This window comes from Phalacrocorax aristotelis, chromosome 9, assembly GCF_949628215.1.
Source record: "Phalacrocorax aristotelis chromosome 9, bGulAri2.1, whole genome shotgun sequence".
Classification (NCBI taxonomy): Eukaryota; Metazoa; Chordata; class Aves; order Suliformes; family Phalacrocoracidae; genus Phalacrocorax; species Phalacrocorax aristotelis.
Window position 1 is genome coordinate 530990 of NC_134284.1, and position 23522 is coordinate 554511.

Consider the following 23522-nt stretch of genomic DNA (forward strand, 5'->3'; position numbering starts at 1 on the left):
TAAAGAGTGATTGAGGGGTTATAAGTTTCTACAAAGGAAAGGGTTTACTCGTGTTGTATTCAAAAGCTGTGAAATACGTTCATTAGCACTTGGACAAACTTGTTCACCTTAAAAGAACCAGTTGCTACCATTTACTCTTCAAACATTGCTTTTGTGTCAAACAGCTTCTGCATCTCCAGGTTTGGGCTCTTTGATTCACCTATTTAAGACCATGCCACACTGAGGTGTCTGAGGTGGTTTATATCTGCTGCTTGTGTCTTTACTGTTGAACCTTAGCACCTATGTTTCTTTTTGAGACCCCTTCACACGGTGCTCTTTTAAGATAAATCCCCACTATCGCATCTCTTGGATGAGATAGTCTCTTCCCCATCAGTGCCCCATGTGCCCATTGCTCAGAACACGGGCCAAGAGATTGCAACCTCAGAAAATGTCTTGTCATCAGTTGTGATGAAATTAATTTCTCTCATAAGAGGATCTCTCATATCCTGACCACTTGAGGTGAGAAGGCATTTCCAAAAAGAGTTTTGTTTAGCCCAAATGCCGCTGCACTGCCTGTGTTGTAGTTTGGACCTCAGTCCTTCCCACACTTCGAACTCATGTTATTACTCCAGTGGTGGTGCATAATATCACTAATTACAGAGTGGCTGTGATTTCTATCATTGAGGTGGCTGCAATGATCCTTCCCAGAGGCTTTCAGTGGGAGTTTGAGACTGCTAGACAGTAGTGTCACTAAGTAATGCTTGATTTTATCCTTTCTAGGACCTGCACTTCTGCTGAGACAGGTGACAGCATTGTTATTCAGAAAGCATTTACTCCTCCACATGAGGTGGGGAGGGAAGGTGGGACAGTCACGCAGGGGAGGGAGGTCTGCTTAGCAGCAAGTTGGTGAGAATGGAGGCAGCAGGACAGACTACTGGGATGTGGTTTATGTGGCTGAGGAGCTCTGCGTGCTGTTCCTCAGTGTCTAAGGGCTGCAGTGTTTGCTGGGGATGGAGTAGACAAGAAGCAGTTGGCTTTAGAAGAATGGTCCTTTTTTTCTCAAGTGCCTGTCTAGAGGCAAGATCTGGAATGCTGTTTTCTGTTCTCCTTCATCTTATGTTAAGATGTCATCTAACACTACTAGAGTCCCTAGCAATCTGAACACTTAATGTGCCTTAAAGTCAGTTTCAAGGCATCCTAAACCAAACACAAAATGTAGGGGCTTCTCCAGAAAATCAGACATGCCGGAGTCGTGAAGTGACTGTCCGTCTCAGACTCCCTCTGTTACGGGAACACCCTGCAAGTTCTTTGTATATTTAGGTACTAACACTTGTGTTCCACAAGGATAGCAGGTGGAAAGATGATAACTTTACCAGCATTTGAATCTGTGTCATGGTACCTAGAGGCACTGCTTTAGTTCTGAACTGCTGTTTGGCTTCTGGGAAGATTACTGACTGGTTGTTTTTTTTCTCTCTTTTTATCTCTCTCTCTCTCTCTTTCTTTCGTTTTAGACATTTACAGCATGGTGTAATTCTCACCTCCGCAAGGCTGGGACACAGATTGAGAACATAGAGGAAGATTTCAGGGATGGTCTTAAACTCATGTTACTTCTGGAAGTCATTTCAGGTGAGAGAGGTTCTGTGTGGTGCTCGCAAGTGTCCTGAGCATCTCCATGCTGAAATCTGTCCTCCCCCTTTCGCATGGAATAGGGACAGCAAGGGCTGCAATGCTGCAGATTTTGCTGCAATATAAGAACAGCTGCTTTCTGATTCAGAACAAATTTCTTCCTAATTAATATCTTGTCTCCAGCAGTGACCATTAATGTGCTTTTGGAATGTACTCCAAGCCTCATGGCCTGTGCAGGCTGCCCATTGCATTCCTGTGCTTGCCTCTGCTTTCCTCTGCCTATCAGGAATGCACAGCCTCCTGTGAAGGCTCAGGCAACAGCTCTTACTGCTTGGCAGGGCTGATGAAGCAGCTCTGGGAAGAGTGTGGGAATGCTGCACTGGCAAATCATACCAAAGCCACATGACAGTGGGAATAGGATAGAGGTTATTGGAAGAGAGGAGTCAAACCAGTAAATCTTCTGTGTCATTCAGTTTCAGCTGTGACTGAAGTTTTCCCATTCTAGTTTCAATCTGAGCTCAGTGCTCAAGCCTTCGGGGTGGGGGTGGGGCGGCGGGAGAAAAGCAAAATCTCTGAAAACCCACTCTGAAATAAAAACAGTGGCATAAACAAGTTAGGTCAGATTTGTTTTCGCTCCCTATCACAAACATCCTGCTACTTGACAGAGATCTCCCGGGTATTATTTCATATAAGCAGTAATCCCTGTTGATGTGCTGATGAAATAAATACCTTAGTAAAGTATTGTGGGAGGCATTGAGAGGGGCATAAGACTGTATGGATGAAACTGGGGTTGTATGCTCACAGACTTTCTTTTGATGGCTTTTGAGCCAGTAATAGCAATCCAGTGACTTGCACTCCTGACCTTCTTGGTATGTTTTCCAATAAAATTGCCATGATAGAAGCACTCAGGCTGCCTTTGTTTTTATCCTTCCCTGTGCCAGCTCCTGCAAAGGTGCTGTCAGTATGTGTTTTTCAGAATTCATGAATATAGGATAAAACCTCAGGGATTTTGCCCATGCTGGTGGTTTGAAGGGATCAGAGGTCAAAATATTATCAGAGCATTGCAGCACGCACATTGCTTCCGCAGTGCCTGTAAGAAATGAGGTAGCAGAGTCCTATTGGTTTATTTTCTGCATTTATATTCCCTTGCCAGAGGAGGGGCTGCAGCCTGGAAGCTGGGGCACGTGGGCCTTGATGGCTTAGTCTCTAATTGCTGAACTGGAAGATAGGGGAGAGAAGCATGAACAGGGGAGGTTGGATGAAGCTCAGTGCTAAAGCAGGGGACTCATATCTCACACTGCTTAATTTCCTTGCCTCATCTCCCACTCTTCCTCTCCTGTTGTCCTTTCGGGTGTCCACTGGCACGGCCTGTCTGACTCCCTTCAGTTTGGGAGGAAGCTGGCAACTTCTAAGCGCACAATGTGGGCACGGCATCTCCCTATCTGCTGCAGAGCAGCTTTGTGCCTCCAGCCTGCCACTGGATGACCAGCGGGCAAAGACATGGGGAGCATCTGTGGGCTGCATTCCACCAGAGGCCATGGTCCTTCACACACTAACCACTGAGCATCCTTTACTCAGAGACAGCAGAAGCTAGAAGTGCAGTTGTCCCAGGTACAGTGGCAAAAGAGGAGAAATTTAGCACAGTTGTGTTTTTCCCATTTCATTTCTGTCATTGGTGGCTCCATTTCCAGTTGTGAGCCCCGCCATTCTTACAGAGCCTCCTTCCAGCTGCTGACCCTGCTAGTAGCCCCTTTAGCCCATAGCTGGGGAAGTAGCAGCCCAGCCTGGAAGCAGCATGGGGTTAAGGAGTCTCCTGCTGGTTGGCAAGGACTTGCCTGTATGTTCCTGTCACGGTTCCCACTGATTGCCTGCCAAAAGGTTGAGTGTCCAGATGGCTCTTAGCCCTCCAGTTCCAGCTTCTGGCCTTTCCTTTCAGTTCTTGGCTTATTCCACACCTTCCTGTTCCTGTATTTTGGGGGACTGCAGAGCTGCTGACAGGAATTTGGTGTGGGCAGGGTTGCTCTGTGGCTGGCTGATCTTTTCCTCTGATCCAGAGAGCAATGGCCATAAGAGCCTTCAGCCACGAGAGTGCTGGGCTGGGCTGGCTGAGGGCCATGAGGAGCCGAGCACCTCCTCTGCCAGGCTGCCTGGCCAGGATGTGTGGGAGTGAGGGAGCACTGTCTCCTTCTGCCCCTGCTGCAGCGGTGGCAGCTGCTGCTGTGGGAGGAAGGAAGGGAAGCTGCATCAGGGAGGCTGCTTAAGACCCTAGGGTGGGAGAGGGGCTGTGCTGCTGGGGCTGTGAGAGGCCCCTTTCAGGGCAGACCTTCCTGTGTGTCCTTGGGGACGCGTCACTGCCGGGGAGCCAGGGCAGGTAGGAAGCAGTTTTCCCATCCAACGCAACTCCCCAAAGTATGGGAAGAAGTGATGTTCTGCAAGAGGGAGAGTGCCACAGTCTTACCCAGCCTGGTACCTTCTGGTGGTGAGCTGTGCTGTTGTCAGGTCCCCTTCCAGCACAGCCAGAGCCCCTCTATCCCCCAGCCACTGCGGTGGGGGAAGCTCCACAGACAGTCCTGGGACTTCCTCATTGTTAGTCCTCTCCCATTGGCCTCTGTGGTAGGAAGCAATAGTTGCGCCCCCCGAAAAATATACTTTTGTTTTTTACCACAAGCGTTTCCTTCCCCTGACAAAGCCATTTTAAAAATAATAACTACTAAACTGAAAAAGGCTAAGCTCATATTTAGTACTTGTAAAATAATGTTACAAGGCTTTCCCCTTCCCCCCTGCCCCCCCCCCCCCCCCCCCCCCCCCAAAGAATGACTATGAAATTTTTCCTAAACAAATTTGCTGTAAACAACTTGTATGCCAACACTTCCTTGCATTGTTTGGCTTTTAAAGTACAGCCTTGGGCTAGTACTTGAGAATCAGAGAATAGATGTGAGTAGACCATTTTCATTGTCTTAGCTGGGAGAAGTACTGAGAAATAAAGCAATGATGTAAATAGCTGAAAGTAGAACATATTTCTAGCAGGCTTCCCTTTTAACAGACTACATCATTAATAATGTATGGCATGGAACCAGATGAAGCTTTACTCTGGAAATCTAAATTTGTAATAAAGTCCAAGTCTGAAGGGAATAGCCATTGGGTTTGGGGACTTTTTAAGTTCCCCCCAAAATTATTCTAAAACAAATATCCTATTGTGGTGTTTGAGAGAGGGAGACTGCAGTTTTGCAATCATCATCAGCTGCTGAAGGATCACATTGCTGTCAGAGGGAACAATCCTGCTCTCCCCAGCCCCAGGGAGAGCAGTTCAGATGCTCTCCCTTGTGTTGGCAATGCACATCCTGCAGCCACAAGGTGAATTGAATCCACTTACAGTCCCAGCTGAAACCTAATCTCTTGTCTTTATTTTAATGTTTGCAGGGCTAGTTTACAGTTGCATCAGCTGAAGAAAGTGGTTATTTTTTAGCTGGCTTAACCCATTTGTTGACATTTGGCAGCATGAGTCTGCTTAAGTCTATTGTAAAACTATAGGTGAAAATATCATTGTGAAACTGTCACAAAATGCTTCCACTTTTATTTAGAATTACTAGCATTATCCAAATGGAAAAAGAAAGCAACATTCCATGACGTGTACTTGAAAGATCATTAAAGCAAAAGAGATTTTTTTAATTCTAGGATGGAGGTAGTACCATAAATACATCTTCTTACTTAAGTTGTCAGACATCAGTGTTTCATTTTGAAAATCAATCTTGTTTTATCCTTAAGCTTGAGAGCTAATGACACCAGCCTACAATATTCACTGAAACGCTTTTAAAGGATTTTCATTTCCAGAATTTATTATTTGTAGGGCATGGCTATGGAGATAATCTATTTTTCTCCTTTTTAGCTTTTCCTCTCTCCTTTGTTAGGAAACAAGCCATCCAGTTTTACTATGAAAATGAGTTATTTAAAAAGTACTTTTTATTTCCTTACACTTAAGCCTGAAATAAAGGTTTTTGAGTCAGCTCGCATTGACTTAAATATTCAGGTTTAAGATACAGCAGAAGACTTTGGGAACTGAATAGGTCGGGTGAGTAATTACTTGCCTAGACTTGCCCATTTGATCTCATTTTAATTATCTCATAACTTTTTTTTTCAAAGTGCAAAACCTGCGTGCATTTTGTTTAGATCTTTTTTGTGCTGTGGAATTTATGATCCGAAAGTGGCTGTTCTCATTTTATGGTGCTGTGCGTCACATGCAGGTGGTTGCTGATGTCCCATATAATTGTATTTCTAGCAGAGGTTCCTTTGAAAAGTCCACTTGTCAGTCCAACCTTTAATTTGCTTTCTTTGTGTGTTGGGTTAGTGTTAGTAAAAGTAAGCTGAGAGCGTGGTTACAGGCAGCCGTGAAGAAGAGTATGATTGCACTTAATGCAACTCTTTCAAATAAATAAGGTCAAGAAAGTGCTTTTCTGTGTCTTCCAGCTTTGTTCCAGGCAGGAGCTAGCATTTGCCCTAAGCCTCATTTCTATCAGAGATTTACCTGCTCTTACCTTGGAGCTAGGCTGCTTCCCTCTCTCGGCCTCATTATAAACATTTAAAACGCATATCACTGTGTAAGAGGCAGTTGCATAGAGTTAGAAATAAACATGTAATGGAAAGGAATTGAGGTGACAGTCCTTCGAGTTATAGAGCCACTTGCCAAAGAGTGATTTTATTTTCTAATCAGGCAGTTGTGGCCATTTAGTTGAAGAGACTAGAGAGGTAGGAGGCCTGTATCCTGGCTGGGGAAAAGAAAAGGCAAGATAGATGATCACCCTCATATTTAACTGTAGGGAGTTCCAAGAAGGAGAGATTTGCTTTGTAAACTGGGTGTTGTAAATACTAGAGGGGAGCTCCTCACCTGTCTTCATAGGGGAGGGACGTTTGCGCCATTTCCAGGCATTGTTATCTGCAGTTAATGGTATGGAGATTAGTTCTACTGCCTAGCTCAGCGTGGTTTTGAAGGACCTTTTCACCTCTGATATGAGCCTGCTGTGGAAAGGACTCAGTGCTGACAGTTCCTCTGTTATTAAATTATCTGCAATGCAACAAAAAGATACTTTTCTGTCTGATTCTTTCGGGCGGTACTTAACAGTGAGTGTGGCTGTCCTGCATTACTGTTGAGAAAAGATGCAGGGAGGTCTGCCCTTTGCCTGCCTGAGCAGCAGGAGCCACCGGCATGCAGAAACACCCACCAGGGAAGAAAGGGTTCAGAATTGTTTTCTAATACTTTTTTTTTTCTCTTTTCTTCTCAGGTGAACGTTTGGCTAAGCCTGAAAGAGGCAAAATGCGAGTGCACAAAATATCCAATGTGAACAAGGCCTTGGATTTCATTGCCAGCAAAGGAGTCAAACTAGTATCTATTGGAGCAGAAGGTGAAGAAACCAGCTGATTTGTCTGGGCCCAAGCTCTGCTTAGCTGTTGCCTTTCTCACAGCTGCATGTCATTTCCCTTTGCACCTCCCTAGCCCTACCATGTCGTTGTAGAATAAGCCATGGAGGAAAAAAGGAGAAATATTAGGCCTTTACTCTGGATTTAAATCCTACCTTCACACCAAGCTGCCAAATCTGGTTCCCACTTGGGCGTATTGATCAGGTCCTCTTGCTTTTCTCCTGGTTCCCATGAATTAAGGATAACATTGAGCAGTGGCCGAAACAAATTAATTGGGCTGTTTCTTTCTCAAATGAAGAAGAGTTTCAAATGAAGCATAGCAGCTGCTTGTATTTAGCTTGTTGCAGAGCTGCTGGGAAAGATCCCCCACTGCTGTAGGATATCCCGTGGGTCAAAGCCAAGTGAAGTCCCCAGCACAGGTCCAGGACCCCAGAGGCTCCGATTTTCAGGGCTTCCAGGCTTCTTGTTGTGTACCCCAGAAAGCTGGGTGCTCTGGCTGGAAGCCTGTTGTGTAGTGACCAGTGGGGCAGCACCAGGGATGCCCTCAAGACAACATTGCAAATTATGCAGACAGCAGGGAATTGTGTAGGATTTTTGTCTTTACAGCAAAGATGGGGTGGGTGTTTTGCAGATATGTGGCCTGAGACCCAGAAAGGCTTGCAGGTTAGTAAGATAGTTTGCACTTTCATAAACCCTAACAACCTGTCATCTTATCTGGATTCTGTTTTCATGACACTTGTTTTCCTCTGCTCTGGACCTGTGTGTGAGTTCTGCCTATGGACTTGCGTTGTCACTGTTGCTGTGGAGACACTCTGCTTCTGTGGTATTTCTAGGTTTGTCTTTACAGTGACCATGGAAAATGAGGGAAGTTTGTTATCTCCATCGTACAGATGGCAATACATGGTTTCTCCAGGAAAATTCATGACAGCCAGGAAACGAGCCCATGATACAGTTCTGGATGAGCATTCCTTTTCTGAGAGAGTTGTGGGGCTGCAGGGCTGAGCCCTGCCTGTTCTTAGCCGAGGAGGTCAGAGCAGTGTTGGTATGCTGTCCCCAATTTTGGCCTTTCAGGCATGCTCTTGAGGACACCTCCAAGTCATGCCTATCCAATGGTCTGCTTGTTCTGCATCAGATCAGGCAGAACACCTAAGCTGCTGCAGGTGCTTGTTTGCTTTTTTGAGACCTTTACCTCAATGTACTGCTTTAACTTCATGGAGACTTTGGAACAATTTGAAATTAGTGTGCATCGACATTGCAGATGCTTCTTTGCTGTTTTTGGTATTTAAGGACAAAATACAAGAGGTGAATGGCTCAACAATGTTGATATTTTGTATGCCGAACTTTTCTTCAGTTTTCCTAGCTTTTTCCACAGGAGCAACGCGAGGGTGTTGCTGTCCCTGAGTACTGTTCACGTAGCACAAATGCATATCTACAGTCATTTTGTGCCCTTACAAAAAAAGACTGATGCATTGGTCCATATGGGACCCCTTTCGAACTGGAAGTTTTACCTGGAGCCAGAGCTCTTCTGCCTTAAGGCAGCACTTGCTGTCATTTTAATCTCAGAGAGATATTTGGATCCTTCTGGGAGTCTAAAGCATGCATAAAACCTGTCTTCCCTGCTCTATTCCCTTTCTCTTTTTTTCTTTTCTGGTTCTGCTCTCCCTGGCACTAGTTTGCCTTTTCCTCTCCTTCCACTGGATTTTTCCATTTTCACAGAACCACAGAATCACAGGTTGGAAGGGACCTCAGGGATCATCTAGTCCAACCTTTCTAGGAAGAGCACAGTCTAGACAAGATGGCCCAGCACCCTGTCCAGACGACTCTTGAAGGTGCCCAACGTGGCCGAGTCAACCACTTCCCTGGGGAGATTATTCCAGTGGTGACTGTCCTCGCTGTGAAAAATTTCCCTCTGGTGTCCAATCGGAATGTCCCCAAGAGCAACTTGTGTCCATCCCCCCTTGTCCTCTCCATGTGACTCCTTGTAAAAAGGGAGTCTCCATCATCTTTGTAGCTACCCCTTAAGCACTGGTACATGGGGATGAAATCCCCTCTGAGCCTCCTTTTCTCAAGGCTGAACAAACCCAGTTCTCCCAGCCTATCCTCGTATGGCAGAATTCCCAATCCTTTGATCATCCTGGTGGCCCTTCTCTGGACCCCTTCCAGCCTGGCCACATCCTTTTTGTATAGCGGGGACCAGAACTGCACACAGCACTCCAGGTGTGGCCTGACAAGCGCTGAGTAGAGTGGGATAATGACTTCTTTCTCTCTGCTGGCGATGCCCTTTTTGATGCAACCCAGCATCCTATTGGCCTTCTTGGCCGCAGCAGCCATTGTTCACTCATGTTGAGCTTCCTGCCCACCAGGACCCCCAGGTCCTGCGCTCCCTAGGGACCATTTAAATCTCCCGCCATTGCTTCTGGCAACGCCCCACAAGAGCTGCTGGCTCCTGACGGGTCCCTCTGCTCACCCTTGGGCTTCTTGGGTGTGAGGAACTGCTTTGCCTGCCCCGATCTAGCGCTGAGCCACGGGACTCCCCCCTGCCACCGCTGAGCTCCTTGCCGACTGATCTCTGCTCCTGAGTCAGCTGTCACTATGCCCCCACAGCACTTAGAAATCATTCGCAAGTAAAATGGTCTGTGACCAAAGATCTCCAGGCCCCAGTTATTCAGTATGGATTCATAGCAGTTACCCTGTTCAGGCTGTGAGGTGCCATTTTGTGACAGCAGCCATGATTATATCAGTCTGAACAGTTCTCCTGGCCTCCCCTGCCAAATGTCCCTGGCAGTCCTTTGTCATGGTGCCCATGCAACTACACCGTGAACCCATATGAGCTTCTTTATGCTACCAAAGGTAGCATGGCACTGAAGTTTAGACCAAGGTTGGCTTTGATTTTTATCCAGAGCACTTGGGCCCATGCTGCGATGACAGCTCAGGCCATGTAAGAATGATCACAGCATGGGCTGTCCCACCCCAGTGCCTGCCAGTGCACCCAGACTGAGCCCGGGCCATGCTGGTTGTCACCAGGAAACACAACCTGCTGCAGGAACTTCTGCCTAGTCCATCCAGGTGCTTGCTGTACAGTAAATTATGCGTTGGGTGTAAAAATGGACTTTTACTCTGAACAGGACAGCAGAAACTCTGTCCATGGAAAGGATTATAAACCTTCCTGGAGCATGAATTTTTGGGGCTTACCTTCAGACTTTAAGAAGACATCATGCAGCAGCAAAGTAGAAGATAAAAGCCAATGAGGCAGTTGTAACACTGCACCAAGAAAATGAGCTGTAAATGCCTCAGTCAGGTTAGACTGATCTAGGAAGTTTTCTAGGTGGCTTTTCTCCCAGGGGAGGAAAACACCATACAGCAGCAGTGGGGTGGTACTGGCTAGGGTAGCGCACTGCTCACCTCAAGATGGCTTGCTCTATCTCTGGGTATCTGCTGGGCAGCAGAGTTCTGTGTAAAGGTTCTGCAGCCCAGCTGTAGTTATCTGTATACACAAGACAAAGGGCATTGGCCATCAATGCTGTGGCTTTTTTGTTGTTGTTGTTAAAAAATAAGCTCCAGAGAGAATCCCAAGGAGACTCTCAGGCTGGCTTAAGCCTTGTGAAACCTTGTGTTTAAACAGAGTTAAAGCCAGCAAAAGAAGTTTTCATGACATTTATCTAGCATTTTATCAAATAAAGATCCCTCTCTGCTGTTTACCAGCAAAGCTCTGCAGCTGTGTCCCAGTGAATGAGAACCAGCGTGGAAGGGGACTTCCTACACACAGCATGAGCACAGGACATATTCCCTGTCCACATTAAATAGAGGGTGAACTAAGCAAACAGAATAAGCAGTGAGGATCAAGAGCTGCTTTTTACAACCATCTTTGACTGTTAACAATTCAAGATGATTCTAAACATCTTTGTTTAGCCAAAGTCCATAGGATCAAAGCAGTTGTGGCATACAGCAGATCTGTGTAAATCTGTATCAAGGAAGGCTCTAGCCTGGTGCAGCTTCCAAATGGTTTTTCATCTGCTTTTAAATCTCAAATGTCATCTGACCCCTCAGGAGCCTCCTTTTGCTGTAATAGATTCCATATTGGAGTCAAATGTCCTAGGATTTAACAGATTGAATAGGTCAGGTATGTGACCCTAAGGCTGTTTTATTTGCACGTCTAATCTGCATAAAAAGTTGCTGCTTTCTTAGATACGGTTCAGTTCAGCATAAAGATTACTTTGCGTGAACTGATCCCTATTCTCACCTGTGCAAGGGAAAGGAGAAACAAAGCTTAGAGATTTCAACAAATGCAGAAGTCCCATCTGAAGGACTTCTGCAACCAGGCAGAGCAAGCATACATTTGACAGTGGAAAGAGGGGAAAATAAGGTCTCTCCATGTCAGTGAGTGAAACATAGTGTTATACTTGTCCCTATCTCCTGCCTGCTCACAAGTGGGGAGCTGAGATGTACACGCCTGTCACCAGTGCCAGCCATCTGTCCTAGATCTGGCTGGACCATCATTAGCAACATGCTTTCTGAAGACGGGCCTGGATGCTCATACTGCTTTATTTGGCTTTTGTTGGGATAAACAAAATGCAGAGCAGCCTTTATTTTATGTCACCATTCTTGCTCTATGTCTCCAATTCCCAGATCATAACACTATCCTGCCAGTTGTTCATCCCTTGCAACTCCTCCTCCATCGGGTCACCAGAGGCTGTGCTCTCATGGGCAACTGAGAAGTAGCTAAGGGAGATAACGGTTTCTGTAGCATTGATTCTGCTTCTAACTACCCAGGCCAGGGTAGAAAATTAAGCGTAATCATTTTTGCATTTTTCAAAATGAGTTCATGCATTTAAAAAAGGTGGTGGCATTTTAAAAGCCACATCTGTGTAGCCAGCCAGTCTTGCTCCTAAGGACTGAATATTTGTCAGGCCCTTAATAGGCTGTCAGCAAATGGGGGAGGGTGCTCTAATTTCTGCATATTTTATTTGTGGTATTTGGTGCAATAATAGGAGCTGGGTGAAAGCATATTCACTGGTGCAAAAAATTTCCTTCCAGTGGATGCAGGTGCCTCATCAGCTTTAGCCAGCAACTCATCCACCCCCAAGTTGAATGTAAATCACATTAATAGCATGTACTTGCTGCTGCTGTTCAGACAACAGCTGCTGGTGGTGGAGGAAGTGCAGACAATGCTTGCAGAGGTTCTGCCTAGGAAGAGCACCTGGAAAGCACAGTCACGCAGAAAATACTGTCTGATTATTAGCCTTTTAATATGTGAACTGCTGCCACACTACTAAGCCTTACTTGTAGCAGCAGGGAACAAACACAGTATCTTTAACTAAGCATTAGATTGTTCTAGTTTTGTAGTGTTACATTCAACTTTTTAACAATTCTTGTGGAGTTTCTTTCTCTTCATCACCAGGAAGCAGAAGGCTTCATGCAAACCTATTTTGCAACCATGTTTTTCACTTTTGTTTCTTGGCCATATTCCACTATATTAGAAAGAGACTGGCAGCAGCTGACGGGTGCTGAAGGGTTCCTAAAGGAAAAGGAGGTTGGCATTGCGAAATACAGGGGTGGAAAACCGAGTGAGTGAGGACCAAAGATTATATAGCCCCTTTCTGGTCAGGCTGGCTGACTTTGTAACCATGTTGCCAGGGGAAGTTTTTTAGCTCTAGAAGTGAAAAATGCATGCCTGCTTTTAGCAAACAAGAACAATTTTATCAACTCTATTTAAAAGGAGAAGAAAAAAAGAGAAGGACTGGGGATGGTATGGTTGGTTAAATCTGAATCCTCGGATAGATCACTCACTAATCTCACTGACATCCGCATCTGCTTGGTAGGTGGTGGGTTTTCTCTGTGTCAAGAAAAAGTAAAATGATAGGTAGAGATGAAGTGGTAGAAATGTTCTGGCCTTCATCCAGAGCATATTTGCTTTGGTGCACTGCTAAGGAAGAATCGGACATGGGAGCAGGGAGAACACATCTTCCTTTTTAAATGAGTAATGCAAAGAAGAGGGCTGGGGGAGAAGAGATGTTTTCCACCTTAACTCCACCAACTAACTTTATAAAACTGGAATGTGAGAACGTGACCAGAGCAGTGTTGAGTTCTAATGCTACATTAGCAACTTAGCGCCATCTGGTTTTATGAAAGTATCTTGACCTTTATTTCCAATTAAAATCCATGGAGCAGTACTATTAATTGCCTGTTTCGGCTCAGTGATTGATTTATTACTGTTCATAAAGCATTTTCAATGTTAAAGTATTGCCATCAGATTTTAATCTAGTCCATTAAAATAAAGAGCTCAATTTATTTTCAGACCTTAAATATACCCTTGGGTCTTCCTGCCAACTGCTGTGGTTTTTACAAGCATTGGGGTTTTTTGCTTTTTGAAAATCCCCACAAATATCTATTGCATGAACAAAACGATTTTATATTTTAGCTGTAGTATCTCAGGTATTTGTAGCAACAGTAAGGATTTTCTTTTAAGTTGATTGAGGTGCTTTATAGGAGGGGTGGAGAATGCAGAAAGTGCAGAACTGAATATACTTGCCATCACATTACATTTTCTTACACCAGCCTAGCAGGCAAGCTGCTGACCCAAAAATACCCGTAAAAAATTAATTTGTGGGAGAATTGTCAACAGGCAAACATAGTTTTTTTTCATGCCATCAACAATAACTGCAGTTCTTTTGTACTGCAGTGAAAAGCTGTTGTTAGCTGTTTAATTCTGGGCAAACTGATGCCCCACCAGGATACCTGTGTGTACTCTTAAGTGCAGAAAGGAGCGGACACAGGTTTACTGCAGTAGAACAAGGTGGCGTGTCTTGTTTTCTATCTTCTAAATCAGTCAATCCCTAATGCAGATGTATATCAAAGCACAGCAGAGATTATCCTTCTAATTTACACTGGAAGCTGCACCACATGTATTATTAAATCACAAGCTTTCAGGAATTTGGACCAGATGGACACGGTTTCTGAAGCAATGTGTTTGGGGTGGGTGCTTCTTGTCTGTTGAATACACTGAGGTTCACATTTTGAAAATTTTTCATAAGAGTAAAAACTTTTTTTTTTAACGGCTTAAAAGGAAGATTTAAAATATTGTTGCTTTTGTGACAGGATGCAGACAGGTGGCAGTTGCCTACACTGCAAATTTCTACTTGCCCCAGAGCATGATGTGTTCCTGCTGGACAGCTTTATGGAAGCAGTGACACGGGGTGCCTACAGTAGTAGATGGTTTCTGGCAGCCTTGTTAGGACTTTAGTTATTCTACCTCCAAACAGTAGGTTAATTCTAACCCTTTTCTTACTGAAAATAGTCTTGTAATTTGTCACTTGTTTGTGAAAGATCCTTCTGCCATGCAGGAACCTGCCAGAGAATGAGTAGGAGAAGGCAACTTGGCTAGTTTCACTATCCAAGAAAGTGAAGGCTGTAAATTTTATAATTTGTATATATAGTCTGTACAGAATTTTTGTAGATGCTGAGGATCAGCACTTGAGACCCAGCTGCTCACCGTTTGGGTGTTTGGTGCTAATCTATACATGGTGGAAGCCCCTTTCTGGGCCAGCATCTCCCCCACACCTCCCCCAAGAACCCTGATCCCCATCCTAAATAGATCATACCTCACACACACAAGCAGTCACTTCCTAAAACCTCCAAGTTGTTGACCCTTGTTGATTTATATTGTGGAGTCCAATGAGCAATAAAGCACAATCTGCTTAACATCTTTGTTTATGTTGTGGTCTGCTCAGGCTGGTTAGCATGAGTCTTTGCTTCCTCTTCAAGTAGGATGCATGTACTTTGAGGAATGCATTGTTGTGTTTTTTGGAAATTTTGTGACTGAAAGAAGTCCTGTACATGCAGTCTGGTGTATTTAGGCTTGTTTGAAATAACAAGCATTTAGGCTTGTTTGAAATTAAAATGTTGGTGTTTCTTGGTAGTATCTTGTTCACATGACAAAACTAGCTGTCAGAGCTCACGGGTTCTTCCGGTATAATTATACTGGGGCAGTTATATAGGTGACTTAGAGTAGACATATCAGAGTAAGAGAGGAAGGCTTTTCTTCTTTCCAGTTTGGCTTATATGGTTTCTAAGTGATAGGAATAAAACCTGAATAAAGTGGGTTTAGGCTCCTATTGGGAATTACACTGATCTAAATTGGCCTTTATTCCTGATCTTTTGGATCATTAGTGTCTGTTTTATGCTCAGTATTATACTGCAAGACAACCAGTCTAATTACTGGGTACTACTGGGCAAGACCGTGCTGTACCAGCAGAGCATCTGGGGAGGCAGGGAAGAACAGTTTTCATCTGGAATTTTGGTTCTCCTCCCATCTGGAGTACTGGAAAAGGGAATGCTCCTGAATGCTCCTGTTTTACTAGGATTTGCATTTGCCAACTTCTATTTCTTTCTACGTTTTTCTTTCCATAGAAATCGTGGATGGCAATGTTAAAATGACTCTTGGAATGATCTGGACCATCATCCTTCGTTTTGCCATTCAGGATATCTCAGTTGAAGGTAAATCTTCCTTCTTTCCAGCCACTGTTCAACAATGAACAACTGGGGTAACTAAATGGCTTTGCCACTTAGAAGGCCCAGAATATGCTTTTTAGGTGAGTTACTGGAAGATCCTTGGGAGCTACGCTTCTCAGGCTGCCCTGTCATCTCACTGGCATTTCTGGCCAGGTTCAGGTGTACTGAGAAGAGTTTTTCACATCCTCTTCTTGTAAGATATTTCAAGAGCAGCTCAAAAGAATGGCTTATGACCAAAGGAGTTGGTCATGTTTTTCTAGCATATGTTCCAGAGACTCCTGCTTTCTAAGAAAATTAGTTAATTGGTGTGCTTGCTTTCTTTCTCTAGAGACATCTGCTAAAGAAGGACTTTTGTTATGGTGTCAGAGGAAGACAGCCCCTTACAAAAATGTAAACATCCAGAACTTCCATATCAGGTGAGTTACAGGCAAGAACATAGTTCTACCATCTGCGTTAGTTTCGTATGTCTCTTGGTGTATTCAGCAATGCTCCTGACAGACCTCCCAAGGCAATGCAGATGCATGTTACACAGTAACAGCGTAGTCCAGAGAGACACCAAGGAAGTTAAGGGCAGAGGTTGTAAGAGGATCCAAGTACGGACATCCCAATTCCTCATTCTGGTTACAATTGCTGCTTTGTAAAGTTCTTCAGAGCATTAAATCCTCTGAGATCACCATGTGTGCCACGGGCTAAGCAAGTCAGCTTTTGCTTTGTGAAAACTTGGAACAGTTCAGGAGTCATGAAAGAAGAGCTGCACCAGAAACTTTGTAGTATGGCAGAGTTGGGAAGGGATGAGAGGTTTTCTTGCTCCACTCTTAATATTTCCAGATTGGCAGATGTTTCATTGAAGATTCTGCTTAATGGTGCTTTTTCTGGCACGTCTTGTAGAGCTGTATGAACCATATAAATGTAAAGCACTCTTTTGAGAGCTTAAGTGCCATCCACACTAACCAGTACAGTAGTGGAGCTAGCTATGGGCATCTGCCTTTTCCCTCAGATATGCACTTGTTCCTCCTTTAGGGCTTGCATCTACACCTTTTTTCAATCCTGAGCTCTACACCTGTCCTTGCATGCTCCACAGGACATGCACAGAGTTCAGCAAAAAGGAGGTGGCAATGCAAATGACAAGTCCTAATCACAGTGGATTTTAATAGGGATTGAAAGGAATCTTTGTTGCAGTCTCATGCAGGTACAAGACATGCCTCCTTCCCAGCACTTACAGAAGCACCGTTAGCTATAAAATAAACCAGAATTAGTCATCCTGCTGTCTTGGTGCCTTCCTCATGCCCATGCCTGTCACTGTGTCTCTCCCTGGCTGAGCACTGTTGATAGTGCTCTCTTCTGTCTCTCTTGTAGTTGGAAGGACGGCCTTGGTTTCTGCGCTTTAATTCATAGACACCGTCCAGAGCTCATCGACTACGGGAAGCTACGAAAGGTACAACTCGATTTATCTGTCAGACCAGATGCTTGGCTTCTTGAAAGTAAAGAGGGAGAAGAATTAGCTTGATAAACATAATTGGAGAACTTCAGCACAAGCTGGCAGTTGCGGAATCGGTGGGAAGGAAGGAGAGATGAATCAGTACATTCAGGCTTCTTAGTGAAGCATGAAGTTAATGAGCTTCCTGCTTGGCTTTCCCTGCTTTCAGAATGCCTCATATGAGACACATGTGCCCCAGTTCCAGCTGATGAGCAAAAGCTGGCAAATTCATTAATACCAAATGTGAGACTAGTTCTGTGCTAGTGTCACAGACTAGCGAGTCAAATCAGACTTAACGTTTCTGTGGAGAGTTGGATAGAAACCAGTTACCTGGGGTTCAAGTGCAAAAGCTCACTGAGGGGTCCGTGTGCCCTCGCTGGACACTTGTCACATGCTCCCAGCTCAGCACTGAGCGATCTGCAGTACTGTGCTTCTCCTAGGTTGTACATATCAGATGCCAGAAAACCATTTGCCTGCCATAACACTCAATTTTACTTTAAAAATCACCACTGCTCCAAAGTTTGCTTCCTGTGTGACTCAGAGACAAGATTGCTAAGTGGATGATGAGAATAAGCGATCAGTGGTTTGTGCTGTCAGCAGTGTCTTGACCCAGCAGGGCAATGGAAGACTAAACTGGGTTCTCATTCTACTGGCATTTTTGTAGTCTGCTGAGATCCAGTTTCACTACATCTGTGCACATGTGGAGTTAAACTCCACCAAGAACATAATTCATGTGTCATTACTAGGGCTAATACCCAAAGAGTTTGATCATCTGATCTCATGGACTGGGTGTTATAAAGTGCGTACATGCTTGACATTAGCTAGGGAAGAAAATATAGAAGCCCATCATTAATAATCCTGGGCTCTTGGATCACTGTGCCAATAGACAATATGTAAATGAGTTAATCAAATTAGCTGCATCCTTGAGGTAGTACAGTGCCTGATCTGCTTTTTGGTAACCTTTTAGATCTTTACTGTCTTGCAGAGCAGTCAATTTTATTATCTGATCAGTTTTAGCATCTGGAGTCAGCACATGATGAATAAACAGTGGGGAGAGACTGCACCTGTTTACATAAACAGCAGCAATAAAAAAGGGAATTATCAGACCTACATTTTCAGTGCCTGACCTTGGGTAAACAAAAGCAGCTAATAAGCAACACGCATCTGACGAACCCAGCTGGGTAAGCTCTCCATTATCAACAAAACCCTAAGCCAAACACAACTCAAACTAGTGTGAGGGAAAGTAAGTTATTTGGTCGTATTGCCTGCAGGCTTTTTAAGATGAAAGAGAGGGTGATTGTCCTAGCCAAAATCAATGTAGATGGGAAGGGATTTGTCCTCCTTGGAGTAAGGTTAAAGGGAACCAGCATCTTTTGTTCTCTACTTGCCTTTGATCCCATCCTTCATCAGGTTCCCTCTGCCCGCTTGCAGTCTTCTTACTCTCTGTATCTTTTTTATTGTTGTTCTGCCTCAATTACTCTAAAGGCATGAGATTAAATGGTTGTTTGAGGACTCTACCACAGCTGAAATCTTGAGCAAATAGCTGAGAAGAACTTAGCTCAGAGACTAGCCTTTAGCTCTGGCAGTTGGTGTGCTGAAAGGAAGTTGCCTTTTTTATGCTAGACCTTTGAAACTCATTTGTAGAATGTATAAACATGGCACCTTCCTAAACACGGTATTTGCCTGGGCTACTTCTGTCACTTGTTTCCTCCTTTATTGCTTCTTTCTCCTTCCTTTGGCTCAGTTCAACTGATTTTTGGCCTTTTCCTTGGAGCCTACTTCCCTTCTCCCCCTTCCCTCAAAAACAAGCAGAAAACCAGCCAATCCCAATCTTTTGAGTGATTGCTGGCTCTGCAGGGGACTTGCAGAGAAAGACTGAGAAAGGCTACTGAGACGCAGCCGTCACAGTGGACAGTAGATTAGAGGTCCGCCTCCAGGTCTTTTCCAACTCTAGGGAATGATTAATGGCATCTCATTTGTGTGTGTCTTTGGCGCTATTGTGTGTGTTTCTGTGTATACACACACACACATATGAGATAGAGAGGTGAACATCGGTCCAAGCTGCTAAGAGGTCTGCTTCGTACCTTCTGTTTGGGCAGCATTCTTGTGCAATTTTAGTGTTTTCTGATCCTTCACAGAGGCTGTGTCTATGCTACAGACCGTGTATTGGCAGTGTATACTAGCAAAAGGTAGCTAGTACAGCTGCATGTCTTCTTTCCAAAAGTTAGCAACTTCTTTTGTCAGCACAGTTTTGTACTAGCTATTTTTTGTCATCTAGCTATATTAGTGGAGCAACCACAATTCTTTTCTGCCTACATGCACTGCCTAGCTGAAGTTGCTAGGCCCCAAAATAAAAGGTGCAAGTCCACCCAGTTTGGTGTCAGTGATTCCCTGACACCACAGCTATTTATTGGATTAGATGGTTTCTATCAGTGAGGTCTGTCTACTATTGTTCCCCTCACTGTAGATAAGATCTCGAGATTCAGGTCATGGTGAGGAATATGCAGAAGATGGGGTTTCCCTTCCACCATTTACCCCCAACTGTAGCTCAACTGTGAGCCACATCTAAGGTCTTTTTATCAAGTACAGTGGTTGACTGATGGCTCAGACACCCCTTCATATACCACAATCTATATAGAAACGTGGTCTGTATATTGCCATGTTGGGTGCATTTATTACAGATATTCCTGAAAACATGAGTTGTACCAACTGGATTTCTTTCCTAGTGCCTTCAACTCTGATAGATACAGCAAGTGATTGCTCTCTCTCCCTTTTCCTCCCCCTCCATCTCCTTTCCTGATTGCTGGTTAACAGAAGATTTTTTTTTAATGTCACACTGCAATAATTGTCATGGCAACCTTGGAAATAGCTGTAGGAAGAGAGAAGACTCCCCGTGTGAGTTACGGTTGTGGTGAAAGAGGAGGAGCTGCAGTAGTCTTTAGTCAGCAAAAGCAGAGAACGTGCCAGGTGGGCATCTGTTTAGGGCAGGTTTGCTGTCTGCCACCATTAAAATAATGTAATTCCTCCACGGTAAAATTATAGCTCTCCTTCGTGGTTGGCCCAGCTACACCCTGGCAAGTTACTGCTCCTCTTCATGTCTTTGCTATTTCTATGTTCACGTGAGCAGAGTGGGAACCAAGGCACCTCTGCAGAACCTCATCTGTGTCGGTGCTCTTCTGGGTGTGTGTTTCAGCTGTGGAAGGAATCGGGACAGGTGACTTGGCTTTTGTCTGCTTTGCTGCCTTTGGGTTCCTAAAGTGTGCAAGCAGCCGTGGTGCTGCAGTGCTGCACTGCGAGGCTGGGAGCTGCCAGGCCAGTCTTCACTACTTTATTCAGTTCATGGCAGTCAACTGAAACAGGTGATTTGAAATAATGATTAGCTGGTGTATGATGGTGTGGAATTGAAAGCAGTGGAATTTGGAGGAATTTCCTAGGGCTTGAGACCATGTTGTAGTCTTGGACAAGCCCCCAGGGAAACCCTGTCTCTTGCATAAAGAAGCATCACCTTTGTGATGAGCAGCTCCACTGCCCGTGAGGGGTGAAGCTTTTCCACAGGTAACAGGGTCTTGCTCTGGTTTAGCTCTCTGCTCATCTCCGAGCTAGTCTTGGACTTAGGTAGCTTGCTCTCAGTAGCACTATCTTTAGCTTCATTCCTCAAGAGACTATGCAATCACACATCTTTCTTACATATGAAGTAGAAATCTGCTGGCTTCAACTAGGTGAGTCTCCAGTTTCCAGCATGTTAAGATTTCCAGCCCTTCCTTTGGGAGTGCCCAAGCCCAGTAAGTTTTCCTATCAGGAAACCTCTCCCAACTTCTAGCTTAAAATTTCTTTTTAACCTTTGGCAACATTGCTGCTGGTGGTGTTGCTTGCAAACTGATAGGAAAGCTATCTGCAGTGGGTTTGCCTCCTCCCTTTCCTCCAGGAGAGGCTGACAGATTATCAGGCAGCTCATTTGATGGGTCTGTGCTAAGGAAGGGTCTGTGTTAATACTAAACACTCTGTCAGGGCATTAGCCATGCCATGGTGGTCATGGTCAGCATAGGTTGAAATCTGGTACACAGTTGTGACTTTTCTACAGAAGTAGAAAAGGGCACATGGACTAGGGAAAAACTGGTAAGGGAGCTACCATTTGGCATTTCTGGATGCCTCTGCACTTGAGTGAAAGAAAGGCTGTTACTTTTCTTTCCTAAATGGAGCTAAGGCCCTGTCTATACATAGCGAACAAGTTATGTTATATACCAGCTAGTCTCACCTCCTCAAATAAGTCTTTTGGTTACATTTTGGGTTCACAGAGGTTTCTCCACAGCAGGCACAGGAGGCAAGTAGGCTGAAGTTGAAAGGGTACCAGCCTCTAATTCCATGACATAGGGTGGTTCCTTGTGGCTGGAGGATAGTAAAAATCTGCCTGCACCACTGCTAAACTCTAAAGAGGTGGATATAAATATATCTGTTCTAGTCACCACTGAAAGTGTATTATATAGGGATAAAGTACTATTTGACACTGAGATGGGGCCTGTTACATGTGTGAAAGCTGATGGTTTCATTACAGTGCGCCCGTGCAACATTTCCCTCCTTAATATTGACTTGTCCCAGTCGACTAAACATGGATCGCTGGTTGTGTCTGTTTTGATGGCCTCTGTGTGTGATTTACTTTGGTAGGTGAAATGTTGCTGTCTACTGGAGACATTCGCCCAAAGGAATAAAATGCTGATGTGGGAGGCCAACCTAACACATGCATTTATTCCCAGGGAAATGCTGCAGGAAACAGCTTTTCAGAATAGCTCAGTTTCCTAATTTCACGAAGGCTGTAACCCAAGGGCTACATAATACCAGTGCCATAAAGGAACTTTTCTGCATGCTCATACCCTGTCTGCCCAAGCCTGCTTAGCTTCATCTTACATGCTGAGTGGGTTCAAAAGCAACTGCCTGTTGATTCAAGTTCAGGCACAGCTTAATCTTCCAAGTCAATGCAATAAGCAAAGGCACATGATCTCAAATAAAAAAGAAACAGAACATGGATGCCACTCAAGAAAGAAGGTGAAATTATACTCACTTCCTAATTTTTAAGGTGGGTCTCAGTGTGAGCAGCACAAATGACAATTGAGAGTACTGCCCCATCCTTCCTCTCTCCTGAAAGACACTTAGCAAAGACAGTGACTAAACGCTAGCGGTTTATGCACAACCCTTCCTCCAGCAGAAGCCACTTGTCTCAACAGTAGAAACTGATAGTGGAAATGTCATTTGTCATCCATGAAGTGGATTGATCCTTCAGAATAACAAATTATCATGGATATACAGGAATATAGGAATCAGTCTTGTATGAGGGTCTCATACAAATTGGTAGGTGTCTTGTTGCTGACCATGTATTTGAATGCTGGAAAAAAATTGCAGAGGTCTCTCATTTCCAGTGACATCTGTGTTTCACGTTCTCTTGTGTAGCTTTTTAAAATCTAGTTACCTTTGTGATATGACTTACGACGTGATAAGTCACATTTAACTTTGTTTAGGATTTGCTTACTGTGTATTGATGTCTGTATCTGAAGTGCATCCTGCCACAGCAGAAGGTTATATATAGGAGAAATAGAAACGTACTAAGGGAATTACAAGTCCTGTGCAGCGCCTAGGAGGAAAAGCAATACTCAGACAAAATGGATACTTTTATATATATTTATTTTGTAGAGATTTGTTAAAACGTTTATCGTCCTCCCACTCAACTGGTGTTCAACAAACTGTACACTAGCTAAGGACAGTGCCCATTGCAGGTGTTGATACTATTTTAGTATTGCTTAGATGTTCTAACAGAAACACTGCTCTGCAGTTTTTTAAAATGGAAGTTGCAAACCTAATATAAGCATAAGAAGTAAATGTGAGATACGGCTGTTTACTATCAGTATGATGTGAAGCTAATTTTACTTTAAAATAGGTTCAAGACAAAATGTATTATTCCTTCTTGTTGCAAGTGCATAGATTATATGTTAATTATCACAGTAAGAGTCTCCAGGCTCTGCTTTCAAAAGGAAGCTAATTATTTCATCCTGCTATATGAGGATTCACATGTAATTTTTGCTGGACAGCACCGTTACCTGAACCAAACCAAGCACAATAGCTTGGGTTTGAGAGAAATGCTGTCTACCTTGTTACAAGTTGATGCTGATGCTCTGGCTCCATTTCTTTTGCAGGATGATCCTCTCACTAATCTAAACACAGCTTTTGATGTGGCTGAGAAATATCTGGATATTCCCAAGATGCTGGATGCAGAAGGTAAAGTAGAACCCAGGGCTTTTAACTTGTATTTTCTCAAGAAATTTCCCACTTCTTCTAGGTGGACTTGTATTGTGCAAGAATTAAGTAACCTCTGAATGCTCCCTCCATCACCACATACTAGATGTATAGGGAAAAATTTACAATGGAATAATGAATCACATATTCTGCTTACCTCTTCCTTCTGTGCCCCTCAGTCTTCTGAGTCTGGTGTGGAGATCTTAACCTGGGGTTGACACATTAGGCCAAGATGAGT

The 23522-nt window shown here is 44.2% G+C and overlaps 1 protein-coding gene across 4 annotated transcripts in view; it reads left to right on the plus strand.

Moving 5' to 3' along the window:
• The window catches only part of ACTN1 (actinin alpha 1), a 91189-nt gene that overhangs the window by 41313 nt on the left and 26354 nt on the right, over nt 1-23522 (plus strand). For 3 of the 4 annotated variants that reach the window (XM_075103122.1, XM_075103118.1, XM_075103119.1), the window contains exons 2-7: nt 1491-1605; nt 6882-7001; nt 15424-15510; nt 15854-15941; nt 16882-16960; nt 23185-23266. In XM_075103122.1, coding sequence (XP_074959223.1) covers nt 1491-1605; nt 6882-7001; nt 15424-15510; nt 15854-15941; nt 16882-16960; nt 23185-23266 — 571 coding nt within the window. The remainder of the gene's footprint in view (nt 1-1490; nt 1606-6881; nt 7002-15423; nt 15511-15853; nt 15942-16881; nt 16961-23184; nt 23267-23522) is intronic. The other variant, XM_075103121.1, reaches the window with a different exon arrangement.